Raw genomic sequence first — 14,658 nt, forward strand, 5'->3', positions numbered from 1 at the left:
TGTGAGTTTTGTGTCCACTCGCTACTTCATTGCAAGTACTTTCTGTGTACCTGGTTCTGCTCGTTCGGTTTTCCTGCCTCTGTATCTAACTCCTGTGTTCCAGCTATCTTCTTGTGTTCTCCAGTCTGTTCCATGTGAACAGAGGCCTGTCCTGTCTACCGCATCTGCGGGTTTTGCTCTGCTTTGCTTGTTCACCGCATTTCCGGGTTTTGCACTGCTTTGCTTGTCTACCGCACATGCAGTTTTGCTCTGCATTGCTTGTTCACCGCATCTGTGGGTTTTGCTCTGCTTTGCTTGTCTACCGCATCTGCGGGTTTTGCTCTGCTTTGCTTGTTCACCGCATCCACGGTTTTGCTCTGCTTTGCTTGTTCACCGCATCTGCGGGTTTTGCTCTGCTTTGGTTGTCTACCGCATCTGCGGGTTTTGCTCTGCTTTGCTTGTTCACCGCATCTGCGGTTTTGCTCTGCTTTGCTTGTTCACCGCATCTGCGGGTTTTGCTCTGCTTTGCTTATTCACCGCATCAGCGGTTTTGCTCTGCTTTGCTTGTTCACCGCATCTGCAGGTTTTGCTCTGCTCTGCTTGTCTACCGCACCTGCGGCTCCGTTCCTATATCCCAGTCTGTACTGGTCCCTATCCTGCCTGCGTTTCTACCTGCCAGTACCCGCCTCCCTGCATGTCAGCCGTGCCTGCCTGTGCCTACCTGTCTGCACGCCAGCCGTGCCTGCCAGTGTCCACCTGTCTGCATACCAGCTGTGCCTGTCAATATCCACCTGTCTGCATACCAGACGTGTTTGCCAGTACCCACCTGTCTACATGCCAGTCTAACCTGCCTTTTCCTGCATTCCCCGGTGTGGGTTAACAGCTGTGACCGGGGTCTGACCTGGAGTAGCACCTGGTCCCTCTGCTCGGGTCCTCCCTGGTTCACGGAGTCGACTGAGCCGCCGTGCGACCTTGGTCGGATCGGGTTGATACTTAGTTACGCCCCTCCAGGCACTCCTCGGTTCATGGTACAGTGGGATCACTAATCTCGCTCATGCCAGTCAGTCCGGGCGCGAGCGTGACACTCTGCAACCACTATTCCATGATGTGACCTGTTTAGCATGCTCATACTGGTTAAATATCCTATTCAAATATAGTGAATTACATTATCAGGCAGTATTTGCCTTTAGAAGAGGTGAGTAAATGGATTTGCATTACTGTAGTTTTTGTTAGCTGTTTTCTTGCTTAAAATGTCATTAATTTGAAAAGTAATTTGTCACACTGTTTTTGGACAGTCCTTTCACCATATGGACCACTCACTTATCTTGCCACCTTTCAAAATCTGTCCATTGATTTCAGTAGGTACCATCTAATGCTTAATTTCCCCTATGGTAGCATTATAGGGGAATTAAGCACCATCGCCAAGTGGCATAGCAGGGGTGGGGGGTAGAGCAAATTTAGATGCCTCAAGTACTAAATTCTATGGAAGTGCAAAACTTCACTACCTCATTTACACGATCAAATAATCTGTGTGGTGTTGAAAAGCACAAATTCTTCTAGGAGTGGTGCATGGGCTGGAGCGCAGCCATGCATGCCCTGTGGTTAGCGAGCTGAGTGAGTAAACTGGCCAGTTCTGTCAGTTCTTATGCAGGGAACAAAACGAGCTTAGAATTGGCTGCTGTGCTTTGCAGAGGCAGTGGCCAAGATGACAAAGCTCCCTGTATAGGAAGAGACCGAGATGAGAAAACTCACTTCAATAGGATGTAGTCAGACGTCCGTATAAATCAGACCGAGATTGGAAAGCAGTGCATGGACTGGACGACGGCTCTCCCGACCCGAGCGTGACAGCTGCATAGAAATACATGAAGCTGTCACGCTCGGGTGGGTAGAGCAGCCGGCCAGTCCGTGCACTGCATTACGATCTCGTTCCGATTGCTACGGCCGTCTGACTGTGCCCTTATGCTGAGAGTTGAGGTAATCTTGGTTGCTGCTTTCGCAGAGTGTATCAGTCGATGGCAAACTCCTCTTGACTGCTGTACTCTGCATAAGAGCAGGGACCAAGATGGTGGAGGCTAAGCAGGTACTGAACCACATAAACTGCATTTATAGTACGCTATGCTCTCCTTGCCTCTCATCTCACTTGTAATTATGTGAGAGGAGAGACAGAGACCCGCTGGGAGAGCTCCTCTGATTCTAAGAGTGTACCATGTAAAAAAAAAAAAAGATACAATTTATTATGTTTATTTTTTATTATTTTATGAATTTATTTTAATTTATTCAACACACTTAGAGCAAGAGTAATAAAGTAGTTAGACAAAAATAAATAAACATATCTACTGTGTATAGGGGTTCAGTCTCTCTGCCCTTATCCATATGTATGTCATTTGACAAATGGTAAGGTTTTAATATTAGAGTTAGGACTGTCCCATAAGGGTTGCCGTGACGTTGCGGGATGGCTTTTACATTATTTTGATCAAAATTATGTTAACTAAATACCCTTTATTATTTATCATAATTTTTTGCACTGTGCAATTTATCCATTTACTTCCAGTTATTTGGGTATTTTGCTTGTCTTTGGTTTTTCTCTGTCTAGTGGCCTTATGTGAACATGCACTTACATTTTGCATGCACATCAATTTACGTTTCAGTTCAGACTCCCAGGTTTTTTCTGTGTATATACAGTAGTGTTCAAAATAATAGCAGTCCAATATGACAAACCAGATTAATCACTGTTTTTGGTATAACTTATATTACAGCTAACAAAATAAACCCTCTAGAGATAAAAGATAACTTTTAATAAACAAGGATTAAAATGTAAATAGGACATATATAACAAACAGACAAATAAAGTGCAACATTAAAAAGGTGACTCCGTGCAATAACACACACTAGCAATAATTCAATGTAATTGGTGGGTAATTGCAAAAATTCCTTATATCACATCATCTCCAGATATCAATCAGACTTATCTTGCAAAGGCAGAATGGTCATCCCCCATGCTCCTCAATGCGTTTCCCCGTTTGGTTATGGTTCATCAGAGAAGGTTCAGATAAAAGATACATCCTGCACCACCCTGCGTCTGACTGGTTATGGTTAATCAGGAGAAGACGCAGTCAAACAGGGAAACGCGTTGAGGAGAATGGGGGATGACCATTCATTCTATCTTTGCAAGATAAGTCTGATTTTTTGTTTTCTGGAGATGATATGATTTAAGGAATTTTTGCAATTACCCACTAATTACATTGAATTATTGATAGTGTGTGTTATTGCACTGAGTCACCTTTTTAATGTTGCACTTTATTTGTTTGTTATATGTGTCCTATTGAAATTTTAATCCTTGTTTATTAAAAGTTATCTTTTATGTCTAGAGGGTTTATTTTGTTAGCTCTTTTGCAATTACCCGTATATTTGATTATTATTTGTGATCTGATAATATAATTTATAATCACATGTCAAACAATTTATCAGTTGGTGCAGTAGATTCTAAGAAAACCACCAGACTCGGCATTCATGATCTGCAGGTTTTTGAGTCTGTGTAATTGAATAATTAATTGTAAGGGGAGTGTGTTCAAAATAATAGCAGTGTGGAGTTAATTTAGTGAGGTCAATCATTCTGTGAAGAAACAGGTGTGAATCAGATGGCCCTTATTTAAGGGTGAAGCCAGCACATGTTATACATGCATTTCTCCTTGAAAGCCTGAGAAATATGGGTCGTTCGAGATATTGTTCAGAAGAATAGTGTACTTTGATTAAAAAGTTGATTGGAGAGGGTAAAACTTATAAAGAAGCGCAGACATTGATAGGCTTTTCAGCTAAAATGATCTCCAATGCTTTAAAATGGAAAGCAAAACCAGAGAGTCGTGGAAGAAAACAGAAGACTACCATTCGAATGGATCGAAGAATAGCCAGAATGGCAAAGGCTCAGCCAATGATCAGCTCCAGGATGATCAAAGACAGCCTCAAGTTACCTGTGAGTACTGTGACAGTTAGAAGACGCCTGTGTGAAGCTAATCTCTTAGCAAGAAGTCCCTGCAAAGTCCCACTGTTAAAAAAAAATTGGTCTAAAGAGAAATGTAGAAACATTTTTTGCACTGATGAAAGTAAAATTGTTCTTTTTGGGTCCAAGGGCTGCAGACAGTTCGTCAGACGACCCCCCAAACTCTGCATTCAAGCCATAGTACACCCTGCAGACAGTGAAGCATGGTGGTGAAGCATCATGATATGGGCATGTTTCTCTTACTATGGTGCTGGACCTATTTACCGCATACCAGGGATCATGGACCAGTTTGCATATATTAAAATACTTGAAGAGGTCATGTTGCCTTAGGCTGAAGAGGATATGCCCTTGAAATGGGTGTTTCAACAAGACAATGGCCCTAAACACACCAATAAACGAGCAGGATCTTGGTTCCAGTCCAGCAAAATTGAGGTTATGGAGTGGCCAGTACAATCCCCGGACCTTAATCTGATAGAACACTTGTGCGGTGACATCAAAAATGCAGTTTCTGAGGCAAAGCCAACAAATGCCAAAAAATTGTGGGATGTAGTCAAAGCATCCTGGGCTGGAATAACAGTTGACAGGTGCCAGAAGTTGGCTGACTTTATGCAACAGAGATGTGAAGCAGATCTAAAAAACTGTGGTTATACAACTAAATATTAGGTTAGCGATTCATATTGTACATATTGTGAGTTTGTAAAGACAAATGCAAACGCTGCTATTTTTTAGAACGGCCCAATGTTCATTTTTTTGTTATTTTCTGTAAAGTAGTTAAAAATTATATACATTTCTCTATATGTTTTGAATTAGAAAACAGTGTTCAATGTTTCCGACGAATGGAAATAAAAACTAGTATAAAGATTTTGTGCTTAACCCATGTTTTTGAACACACTGCTATTATTTTGAACACACTACTATATACAGTGTGTATATATATATATATATATATATATATATATATATATATATACCTGCCTGGCATCAGCAACCCACTGCTAGCACTATCTTTAGGTGAGGTAAAATAATATTTTGTTTGGTCAGGGAGCAGAATGGTAAGGTGAGTTGGAGACTAGACATCAGGAATAGGGATGAGCCGGCCGAACTTTAGTCTAAACTTCGAATCGCATACCAGAACTTGACCACAGACTCGAACCCCATATAAGTCAATGGGGACTCGAACTTTGGCGCTGTAAAATGTCTCTAAAATTGCCAAAGTAAGGGTTAGGGGGCTGAAAAATGAAGCAAAATTGGGATAAGAGCAGGCCAATTTTCCTGCAAACAAATGTGGATAGGGAAATTACTTAAAGTAACATATAATAAAAAAAATAGAAAATAATCATCTTGAACCAGGAGGTGGAGGTCCAAGTGGAGGAGTGGAGCAATGCTTTGCATGTGTAATTTACTGTATTTGTTAATAAATAAATAAATAAATGGAAAAAAAGACGCCGTGAGCTGGTTTTATTATGCTGGGAAAGGGCCAATATCTATGGACCTTCCCAGCTTATTAATATCAGCCCCCAGCTGTCTGCTTTGCCTTTGCTAGTTATTAAAAATGGGGGGACCCCCAAAAAAGTGATGTGGGGTTCGTCCTATTTTTAATAACCAAATAAGGCAAAGCAGACAGCTGGGGGCTGATATTAATAGGTTGGGAAGGTCCATGGATATTTTCCCCTTCCCAGCATAATAAGACCAGCTCACAGCGTCATTTTTTTCATTTATTTTTTATTTATTAACAAATACAGAAAATTACACATGCAAAGCATTGCTCCACTCCTCCACTTGGACCTCCGCCTGCTGGTTTAAGATTATTATTTTCTATTTTTTTTTATTATATATTATTACTTTAAGTAATTTCCCTATCCACATTTGTTTGCAGAGAAATTGTCCTGCTCTTACCCCAATTTTGCTTCATTTTTCAGCCCAGCCTAATTAGACTAGCCCTCAGACTCCCTAGAAATGGTGCATCCATTAGATGCGCCAATTTTGCCACTTAGCCTCGGCTCTTTTCGATTGCCCTGGTGCGGTGGTAATCAAAATAATGGTTTATGGGGTTGGTCAGCTTCGTAATGTAAGCTGGCATCAAGCCCATGGGTTAGTAATGGAGAGGCATCTATCAGACACCCCCACTACTAACCAACTAAGTTAAAAGAAAAAAAAAAACACACACAGATGAAAAAAAAGTTTATTTGAATAAAGAATTCCCCACACATTGCCTGGTTTACCCATTTATTATTAAAAAATAGTGCCAGCAGTTCCAATGTAATCTATTGTTCCCACGACGTCCAGCGATTCTCTCAAGCAACCTATGGGTTGTAGGTTACTCGCGGTTATGTGTCAGTAACGTCATCGCTCATGAGACATGACCGGCAGTGACCTATGGAGCCTCGTGCTTGAGGCTGCACAGGTCACTTGCGGTCGTTTCTCACGGACGGTGACGTCAGTAATGTCATCGCCCATGAGACATGACCGCAAGTGTCCCATAGGTCACTCGGTGTTGCCACCGCTCAACATTTTGGTTCTTGACAACTTGGCGTAGTCGGCAGGATTCAGAGTCCTCACACAAAGAAAGCGGAGGAACCCCTGAAGCGGTTAAGATAGCGACCACAGGATGAACCAAGATGGTGGACGAAGGTGTGAAAACTAGAAGAGGATCCGCTCGTCATGGACGTCTGGGGACAGGTGTCCGCCCTAGATGGGTGCGTGGATGAAGTAACCCCGCTCGTGTCTTCGACTGACTGGAGAACAGGCGGGGACTTGCGCAAAACAGACGGAGAAGCCGGAAGTAACACCACCCAGGTAAGGGCGGAGTCCCAGAAGAGTACACCCTGAGAAGAACGGACCAGCGACATTGTGGGAGAAAGCGAGCAAGCAGAAGGACATGCTGATGGATCATTACCTGATTCCGGTAGAACGCGAGGGCTGGTTCTATGTCATGACCATCCACGGTGGGCCTGGAGGGGCAGAGTGGAAGCATAGGTTGGTGCAGGTGGAAGAGGAGATGCGGCTAGGAGGTCTAAAAGCAGCGGAGACCCCAGCGGCCGTCGAACGTCAGGGAGCAGGCCTCAGGATGGAGTTCCCACCAAACGTTATGGAACCAGAACCCGAGGAACAAACAGAGGCTCATGTGTCTCAGTGGTCGAGGCTCAACAGGGTTAAGAGCGGCTGAAGGCATCAGTTGCAGCCCTGTCGGTAAGTCCCATTCAAGCCCCTGCTCCCAAGCCTCTTTCCGCAATGTATGTAGGGGAGGTCTCAACCCCTACACCTGAAGTGGGCAGATGGATAGCGGTGGCGGTGGACCAGAAAAAGCAGCGGGAGAGATAGGTATGGGCTGAGCTGCAACGTCCCGGGGGAGGAGCGGTTGCCGGCTGGATGACCTGCGGCCTAGTACAGTACTTCAACCACAGCTGGGGGTACGGCTTTATCCGCGAGGCTGGAACTGAGAACAGAGTATATGTCAATGCCGCTAGTTCCCTGTGTCCAAGAGCAAGGGGATCAAGTGACCTTTATTAAAGAGGGCGGGCCTAGGGGTTGGTATACAGTGGCAGCCACCCTGGTCTTCCCCAAAGAGGATATTTGGCCGGCAGAAGTCCAGGAGATTACATGTCCGCAGGCAGCGGCCGCACCCCAAGCAAGGGTCAACACACACGAGCCACTGAGCCCCGTTCCCCTAAGAACCAGAAGGGAGGATCCTGAGGGTCAGTGGGAGTCCAGCTTCAGTAACTCTTCCACCAGTAGTGGCAAGGAATCCAACCACAACAAAGCCAGGAGCATCGCAATCTATGTTTGCCAAGACCCACTGTCGGCCACCTATGTTGGCAAAATGGGAGCCAGCGAAACATGGGTTTGAACACGATCGAGGTAAGGTTCAAAAATATAATAGTGGCCAGAGTTTGTTGGCCAAGTGCACGGATGCTGGTTGTACCGAAAATTAAAAAAATAGTGACTGTTCCGTGTCCCTGAGGGAAGGAGGCCCTAGATGTGCCGGAAAGCACTGGTATTAGCCAGGACGGCCGAGAGTTTAAAAGTTTTGTGTTTTCCCCTCCACAAGTTATTTTGCGGACCCCCCTGCTGGATTGCTGGACTGTGGACAGTAAAAGTGGCTGAAACCCTTGTGGCCCTTATAGACTGTATGAAACTGCCCCAATGACTGTGTCCCATTGTTTTCCCTGAACTTTGCCCCTACTTTTCCATGAACTTTTCTCTGGGGACTGCGAGCATGACATGGGGACAGCCCTGTGCATTTTGAAAGGGACCATTGTTCACAAAAAGGGGGGAGAGGAAGAAATATACAATATAGGCTAGTACTTAAGTAGTGATAGATATGAACATTATGGCAGATAGACAGTAGTGGTGGTGATATAGGAATAGTGTAGGATAGTTAAATGTTTAAGATCAGTTCAGGATGGGAGGGGTCAAGTTCAAGTAAAAAGGAGAATCATTTCCTGGTTTAGTGAGTTAGAGTAAGTGTTAAGTTTGAGTCAAGATCAAGTTCAAGCTGCAGTGGGCTGGAGGCACGTGGAGTACATATCAATCTGGCAGCATGAAGTCGTACCAAATTTCCTGCAGACATTCCTGTAACGTCCAGGGCCTATACCCAAACTAGGCACTGAGGAGTGTGCCTTAATTCTTAGCATACAGAGGAAGCTGGACAGGGGAACTGCGTGAGGGTAACGTAACAGATCTCGGGAGTGCTGTGGTGCTGGACGGGAATCCCTGGGGCTGACAGGAGCTCAAGCTTCGGGATAGTTCAAGCTGAACGTAAGCAAATGCTTGAAATGTACTGTGTTGATGGAGGGTGCTGTGCCCGATACTGCGTGTTAAAGACTGATGTACTTGAATTGTCCAGTAAAGTTGAAATTATTAAAAAGAACCGGGTGCCCCCTGATTTGTGAGCGGCTGTTCTTGGAACCGTGGACATGGAGACAGCTAAGGCTTCCAACTTGCAAGTGAGTGTAATGCACCTTTCACAAGATAGCACACTGGTACACAATTTATTTGTATGGTGCCAGGGCATGGGAAAGCAGCCCCTCGACCATGACTACGGCCCTGCGCACCGTACACTCTCACGCAGTACTCCTCGTGACACGGCGGAGTACAGCGTGAGACCCGGCAGTGGCTGGTGCTACAGACTGTAACGTCCATTGCCGGCGCCCCCCGCATGGTTTCCCTGCATCCTCGTACTCCTCCTCCCCCTTCATTTGTGCACACCAAACTCTCCCAGGGGCAACGAGTGCATAGTAAAATAGATCAATCGCAGTCATGTCACCGCTCATCATTCCGGCTCTCACCCTGTACTATGCAAGATCCGGCGGAGTACAGCGTGAGACCTGTCAGTGGCTGCTGCTCCAGTCTATGGAGCTTCATTCTCTGAACGGGGCTCCATAAACTGGACAAAGAAGATGGGGATCATTGTGGGACCTCCATTTGGATAACGGAGGACTGCTGTGGATTTTTTTTTTTAAATAAATGGGTGAAAGAGGGAAATTGTTGGGGAGTGATTTTAACAAATACAGGACTTTTTTGTGTGTGTGTTTATTTCTTTTGCCTACTGGGTTAGTAATGGGGGGTTCTTAAAGATGCCTCTTCATTACTAACTCATGGGCTTGATGTCAGCGCCAGCTGCTGACATCAACCCCACAATCCCATTACTCCGATTGTCACCGCACCAGGGCAATTGGGAAAAGCCGAGGCTACGCACCAGAACTGGCTCATCTAATGGATGCACCATTTCTGGGGCGGCTGAAGGCAGGTCTTAATAGGCTGGGAAGGGGCCAATATCCATGGCCCTTCCCAGCCTATTAATATTAACCCCCAGCTGTCTGCTTTGTCTTATTAAAAAAGGGGGGACCCCATGTAATTTTTTTAAAGTCCTCCCATTTATAATAACCAGAAAATGCAAAGCAGAGAGCTGGGGGCTTATATTAATAGTCTGGGAAGTTCCGTGGATTTTGATCCCTCCCCAGCATAATAAACCCAGATCACAGCTGTCTGCTTTCTCTTGGCTGGTTATTCAAAATAGGGTTGACCCCACTATTTTTTAGGTTATCCCCCCATTTTTAATATTCAGTAAAGGCAAAGCAGACAGCTGGGGGCTGATATTAATAGGCTGGGAAGGTCCATGGATACTGGCCCTTTCCCAGCATAATAAGACTAGCTCACAGCTGTCTGCTTTCCCTTGGCTGGTTATTAAAAATAAGGGCGAACCCTACTTAATTGTTTTAGGGTCCCCATTTTTAATAACCAGCAAAGGCAAATCAGACAGCTGTGAGCTAATATTAATAGGCTGGGCAGCTCCATGGTTATTGGGCACATCCCAGCATAATAGGACCAGCTCACAGCCAATAAAGCAAATGGGGGCCCTAACTTTTGTGCTGTAAAATGGGGGTAGTAAGGGTAAGGTGTCTGAAAGCAAAAAGAAGCAAAGTTGGGGTAAGAGCAGGACAATTGCCTTGCAAACAAATGTAGATAGGAAAATTACTTAAAATAACATATATAATAATAATAATAATAATAAAAATAATAATAATAATAAACTTGAATCAGGAGGTAGAGGTTCAAGTGGAGGAGTGCAGCAGTGCCTTCCACGTGTATTTTACTGTACTGTTAATAAATAAATAAATAAAGAAAAAAAGGACCTGGGGTCAACCCTATTTTTAATAACCAGCCAAGAGAAAGCATTCAGCTGTGAGATGGTCTTATTATGCTGGGAAAGGACCAATAACCATGGACCTTCCCAGCCTATTAATATCCTCCAGCTGTCTGCTTCACCTTAGCTGGTTATTAAAAATGGGGGCACCCTCATAAAAACAACATTGGGTCCAACCTATTTTTAATAACCAGCTAAGGTGAAGCAGACAGCTGGAGGATATTAATAGGCTGAGAAGGTCCATGGATGTTGGCCCTTTCCGCCATAGTCCAGATGGAGGTCCCACAACGATCTCCATCTCCGTTTTCCAGTGTATGGAGCCCCGTTCAGAGAATGGGTCTCCATAGACTGGAGCAGCACAGCTGTCTGCTTTCCCTTGGCTGGTAATTAAAAATAGGGGAAAACCCCACATCGTTTTTTAAATTAATTAATTTATTTTACACTGTCCCTCACTCGAGCATAATCGTCACCTGTGATCCGGCAGTTAAACAGGCCGGGTCATGGGTGGCACTGGCCAATCACAGCCATGCCAATACTTGATATGGCTGTGATGGTTCGGGAAGTGTCCACAGCTTAAAAGCTTTTTGATTGGCTGCTCTGCAGCATTTCAACAAGCTTTATTAAGCATCCGAACCTAGTGTCCGGTATGAACCCCAAACTTTACAGTTCGGGTTTGCTCATCCCTTATCAGATATTATATTTTCTCCTACTGTGCCATGAAAAAAAGTAGAGGTTCTTTTTTACCATTAATGTGTAGGTGGCATTTAGAAAATGCAGCTTATTAACCATTACCAAAAATGAAAATGAGTGTTGTGTACTGAGCAATAAAAGTTCACTCACCTTGTAATTCTGAAAAAATTGTTGATATCTTTCACAATTATCTTTCTCGTAGACAATGATGACGATTTCACTAATGACGGTCATTACAGAAGGATCGCTTAAGTAGTCTTTTATACCCTTCACAATGTATCTTATAGAAGCATCAGCACCTAACGTATTTGTTCCTTAAAAATATAAAACAGGAATTAAAATCCCATTGGTTTTTTGAAGAAATGCAGACCTCAATGTTACCATTAAATATTTTCTATTGAAAAACTGTTTTATAGTGTAAAGCTTGTCTCTCTCTTTAAAGTAATGTGAACAGATCTTTAAAGTTTTCTTTTCTTAAAGAGACCTTTCATCAGTTTTAGAATGTTAAACTGGCCACATTATGTAATAGTGGCAGACGAGCTAAATAAATAATAGTTTTTTATTTCATTTATCCTCTCTTGCAGAGATGGTTTTTAAAGTTTAGGATATAATTTATAATAATCCCAACTGGGCATTACCAGAGTCTTCTCAGAGGACCAGTACATCTTCCCCTGGATTTGGTTATTTAGAGAGGTAATCATAATAGAATTAAAATGCCTGCTGAAACCTGTCCAAGGACATTAAAACTGAGGTAAGAAGAGCTGTTGAGGTAAGAAGAGGCTGCTCACACTGCTGTCCACCCTGTCTATCTAATATAATACTGGAGATACCAGGGGTGCTGAGGTAAGAAGAGGCTGCTCACACTCCTGTCCAACCTGTCTATCTAATATAATGCTGGAGATAACAGGGATGCCGAGGTAAGAAGAGGCTGCTCACACTGCTGTCCACCCTGTCTATCTGATATAATACTGGGGATACCAGAGGTGCTGAGGTAAGAAGAGGCTGCTCACACTGCTGTCCACCCTGTCTATCTAATATAATACTGGAGATACCAGGGGTGCTGAGGTAAGAAGAGGCTGCTCACACTCCTGTCCACCCTGTCTATCTAATATAATACTGGAGATAACAGGGATGCTGAGGTAAGAAGAGGCTGCTCACACTGCTGCCCATCCTGTCTATCTGATCTAATACTGGGGATACCAGGAGTGCTGAGGTAAGAAGAGGCTGCTCACACTGCTGTCCACCTAATCTATCTGATCTAATATTGGTGATACCAGGGGCGCTGAGGTAAGAAGAGGCTGCTCACACTGCTGTCCACCCTGACTATCTGATCTAAAAAATGATATAATAAACTTTAATTTATTTTTTTTTAATTTTTTAGTCATTAAAGTTTAGAAATTACCTTTAATGAACTTCATTTTGTATATATACACATGTATACATATTTTTGTACAGCCCTGGTGACCAAGGTAACTAGCGCTGCTATAATGACTAATGCCACTGTTAAAGCGGAGCTGGGTCATGTTAACTTCCATCTGCCATCATTCCGGTTGTCATGCACCATTCTTGTGACCATACACATTGCCAGATACATATGTTAACATTTCAGCTTGAAGAATCATTACTTACTTGTTCCTATTAATGGGAGACTTACAGTCGCCATGTCGTTTTTATCACAGGCTTTAAGAGCTTTCATCATTGAGGCCACAAAGTTATGTGGATGTACATCAATTAGATGAATTATTTTCCTGCACTTCATATTGCCAGCTGAGGTCACAACGTAGCCATCATTGGGGTGTTTAGCTAAGCAAAAACCAACAAAACAATTATTTGCTATTTGTAAAAAAAAACCCAATAACAACACAAAATTGCAGATTATTTTGTGAGTGTCTGCTGACTCTTCTCTGACAGATTATATGGGGGAAAATTGCATGAGGACGAGCCAGGGACAGGACACTCCCGTATGGCTGGAGGGTTCTTGTACTCAAAACTTAAAAAAAAAAACTGAATTTATTTACAGCTCCTTTCGATATGGAGGTGTAATATTTGAACATTGGAAAAAGTATCTACTTTGCAATGCGCTAAAAGTGAAAAAGGTGTAGCCACCCTTACCTATGCTGCTGAGTGGTAGCCTTGTTGCCGATCCATGCTGGGAGAGGATGACAGCTATGGTACCGGAGTTTCTGCGTTCTGAACCTGCGCGTATCTTGCTGGGCATAAGGATGCTGGAAAGTGGTGGAGCTTGGAAATGCAGGGATCCTGCGTGCCGGAACCCCCTTGCGCTTATATGCGAACAATGTGAGCACGGTGCCAGTCGGTCAGGCTCGTGTCAAACACTTATTAAAAAAATCCCGCAGTGTGAAATCATGACGTCGCTCAAACAAGTGTTTGACACGAGCATGACTGTGACGAAACAGCTTCTTAGCTTAATCAGCCAGACGTCTAGATTTGATAAGCCAAGAGAAATGCAGTATTGTGTTTGTGTTTACTTTAGAACTTGTTTGTGTCTCTTTGGTGGGTCAAAAAGGTCAGACCAATATTTGTATAACCCTGAATGTTGTCTTCTCTTGATTCTGAAACAATTATGTTTGTTACTATGCTAATTGCATATTGTACTAAAGCCAGCTAGATATTTATTTACAAGAGCACCCCTGCTATACCAACTATATAAATTGATTAAATGCTCAAACAATGAGACCTGAGCCCATGGAATAATACCCTCCCCAACCCTTGCCCTGTGGATGTGTACTTGGTAAAACGAAAGTGAACTATTTAAGGAACATATGCCTCTGTAGCAGGCAGATTTGAAACAGAGAATTGAAAGAGACTTTACAAGGAGAATCAAAGACCAGACTCTCTTCAGACCATCAGCTCGGTAGCATGGCTTTATCCAAAGAGATACAGATTTTGATTCTACATGATTTCAGCCTAAGGGTACAAGGCCCTGACTGGAAAGATACGGATCTGCTCCATTGGCCATCAGAGAGCCAATGGATACATTTGGGGAGACCAGGATGGGACGATGAAGTCTCCTGGCCCCATGGATATGTTGTTTGGGTTTGCAAGGTGGGACCCTCCGGTCGCCTGGAACCCATGAAGACATTCGGAGAAGCCAGATTGGGACCAGCCGGTCACCTGGCCCCATGGAAACTCTCGGAAAGGCCAGGGTGGGACTCTCGGGTCTCCTGCCCTTGTACCTAGAAGGACTGTCAACTTCCAAAGCTTGCCACTACTTCCTCTCTGTGAAGGCCCGCCAAAATTGGGGGGCCACTGGTTAAGGTATTTGGCCTTGGAAGTCCCAAAGTCGCAACTGTTCTATCCCAGGTGGGCCAGCGGAAGGGTGAGA

General features: G+C 43.9%; 1 protein-coding gene across 2 annotated transcripts in view; it reads right to left on the reverse strand.

Moving 5' to 3' along the window:
- Window positions 1-14,658, reverse strand: part of LOC141161804 (protein mono-ADP-ribosyltransferase PARP15-like) — a 103,516-nt gene that overhangs the window by 42,561 nt on the left and 46,297 nt on the right. For both annotated transcript variants that reach the window (XM_073647212.1, XM_073647211.1), the window contains exons 4-5: window positions 12,942-13,115; window positions 11,463-11,626 (exon numbers count right to left, since the gene is read on the reverse strand). In XM_073647212.1, coding sequence (XP_073503313.1) covers window positions 11,463-11,626; window positions 12,942-13,115 — 338 coding nt within the window. The remainder of the gene's footprint in view (window positions 1-11,462; window positions 11,627-12,941; window positions 13,116-14,658) is intronic.

Source organism: Phyllobates terribilis, unplaced genomic scaffold (assembly GCF_046119375.1).
Source record: "Phyllobates terribilis strain yellow unplaced genomic scaffold, ASM4611937v1 Scaffold_9__5_contigs__length_417890890, whole genome shotgun sequence".
NCBI classification, from domain to species: domain Eukaryota; kingdom Metazoa; phylum Chordata; class Amphibia; order Anura; family Dendrobatidae; genus Phyllobates; species Phyllobates terribilis.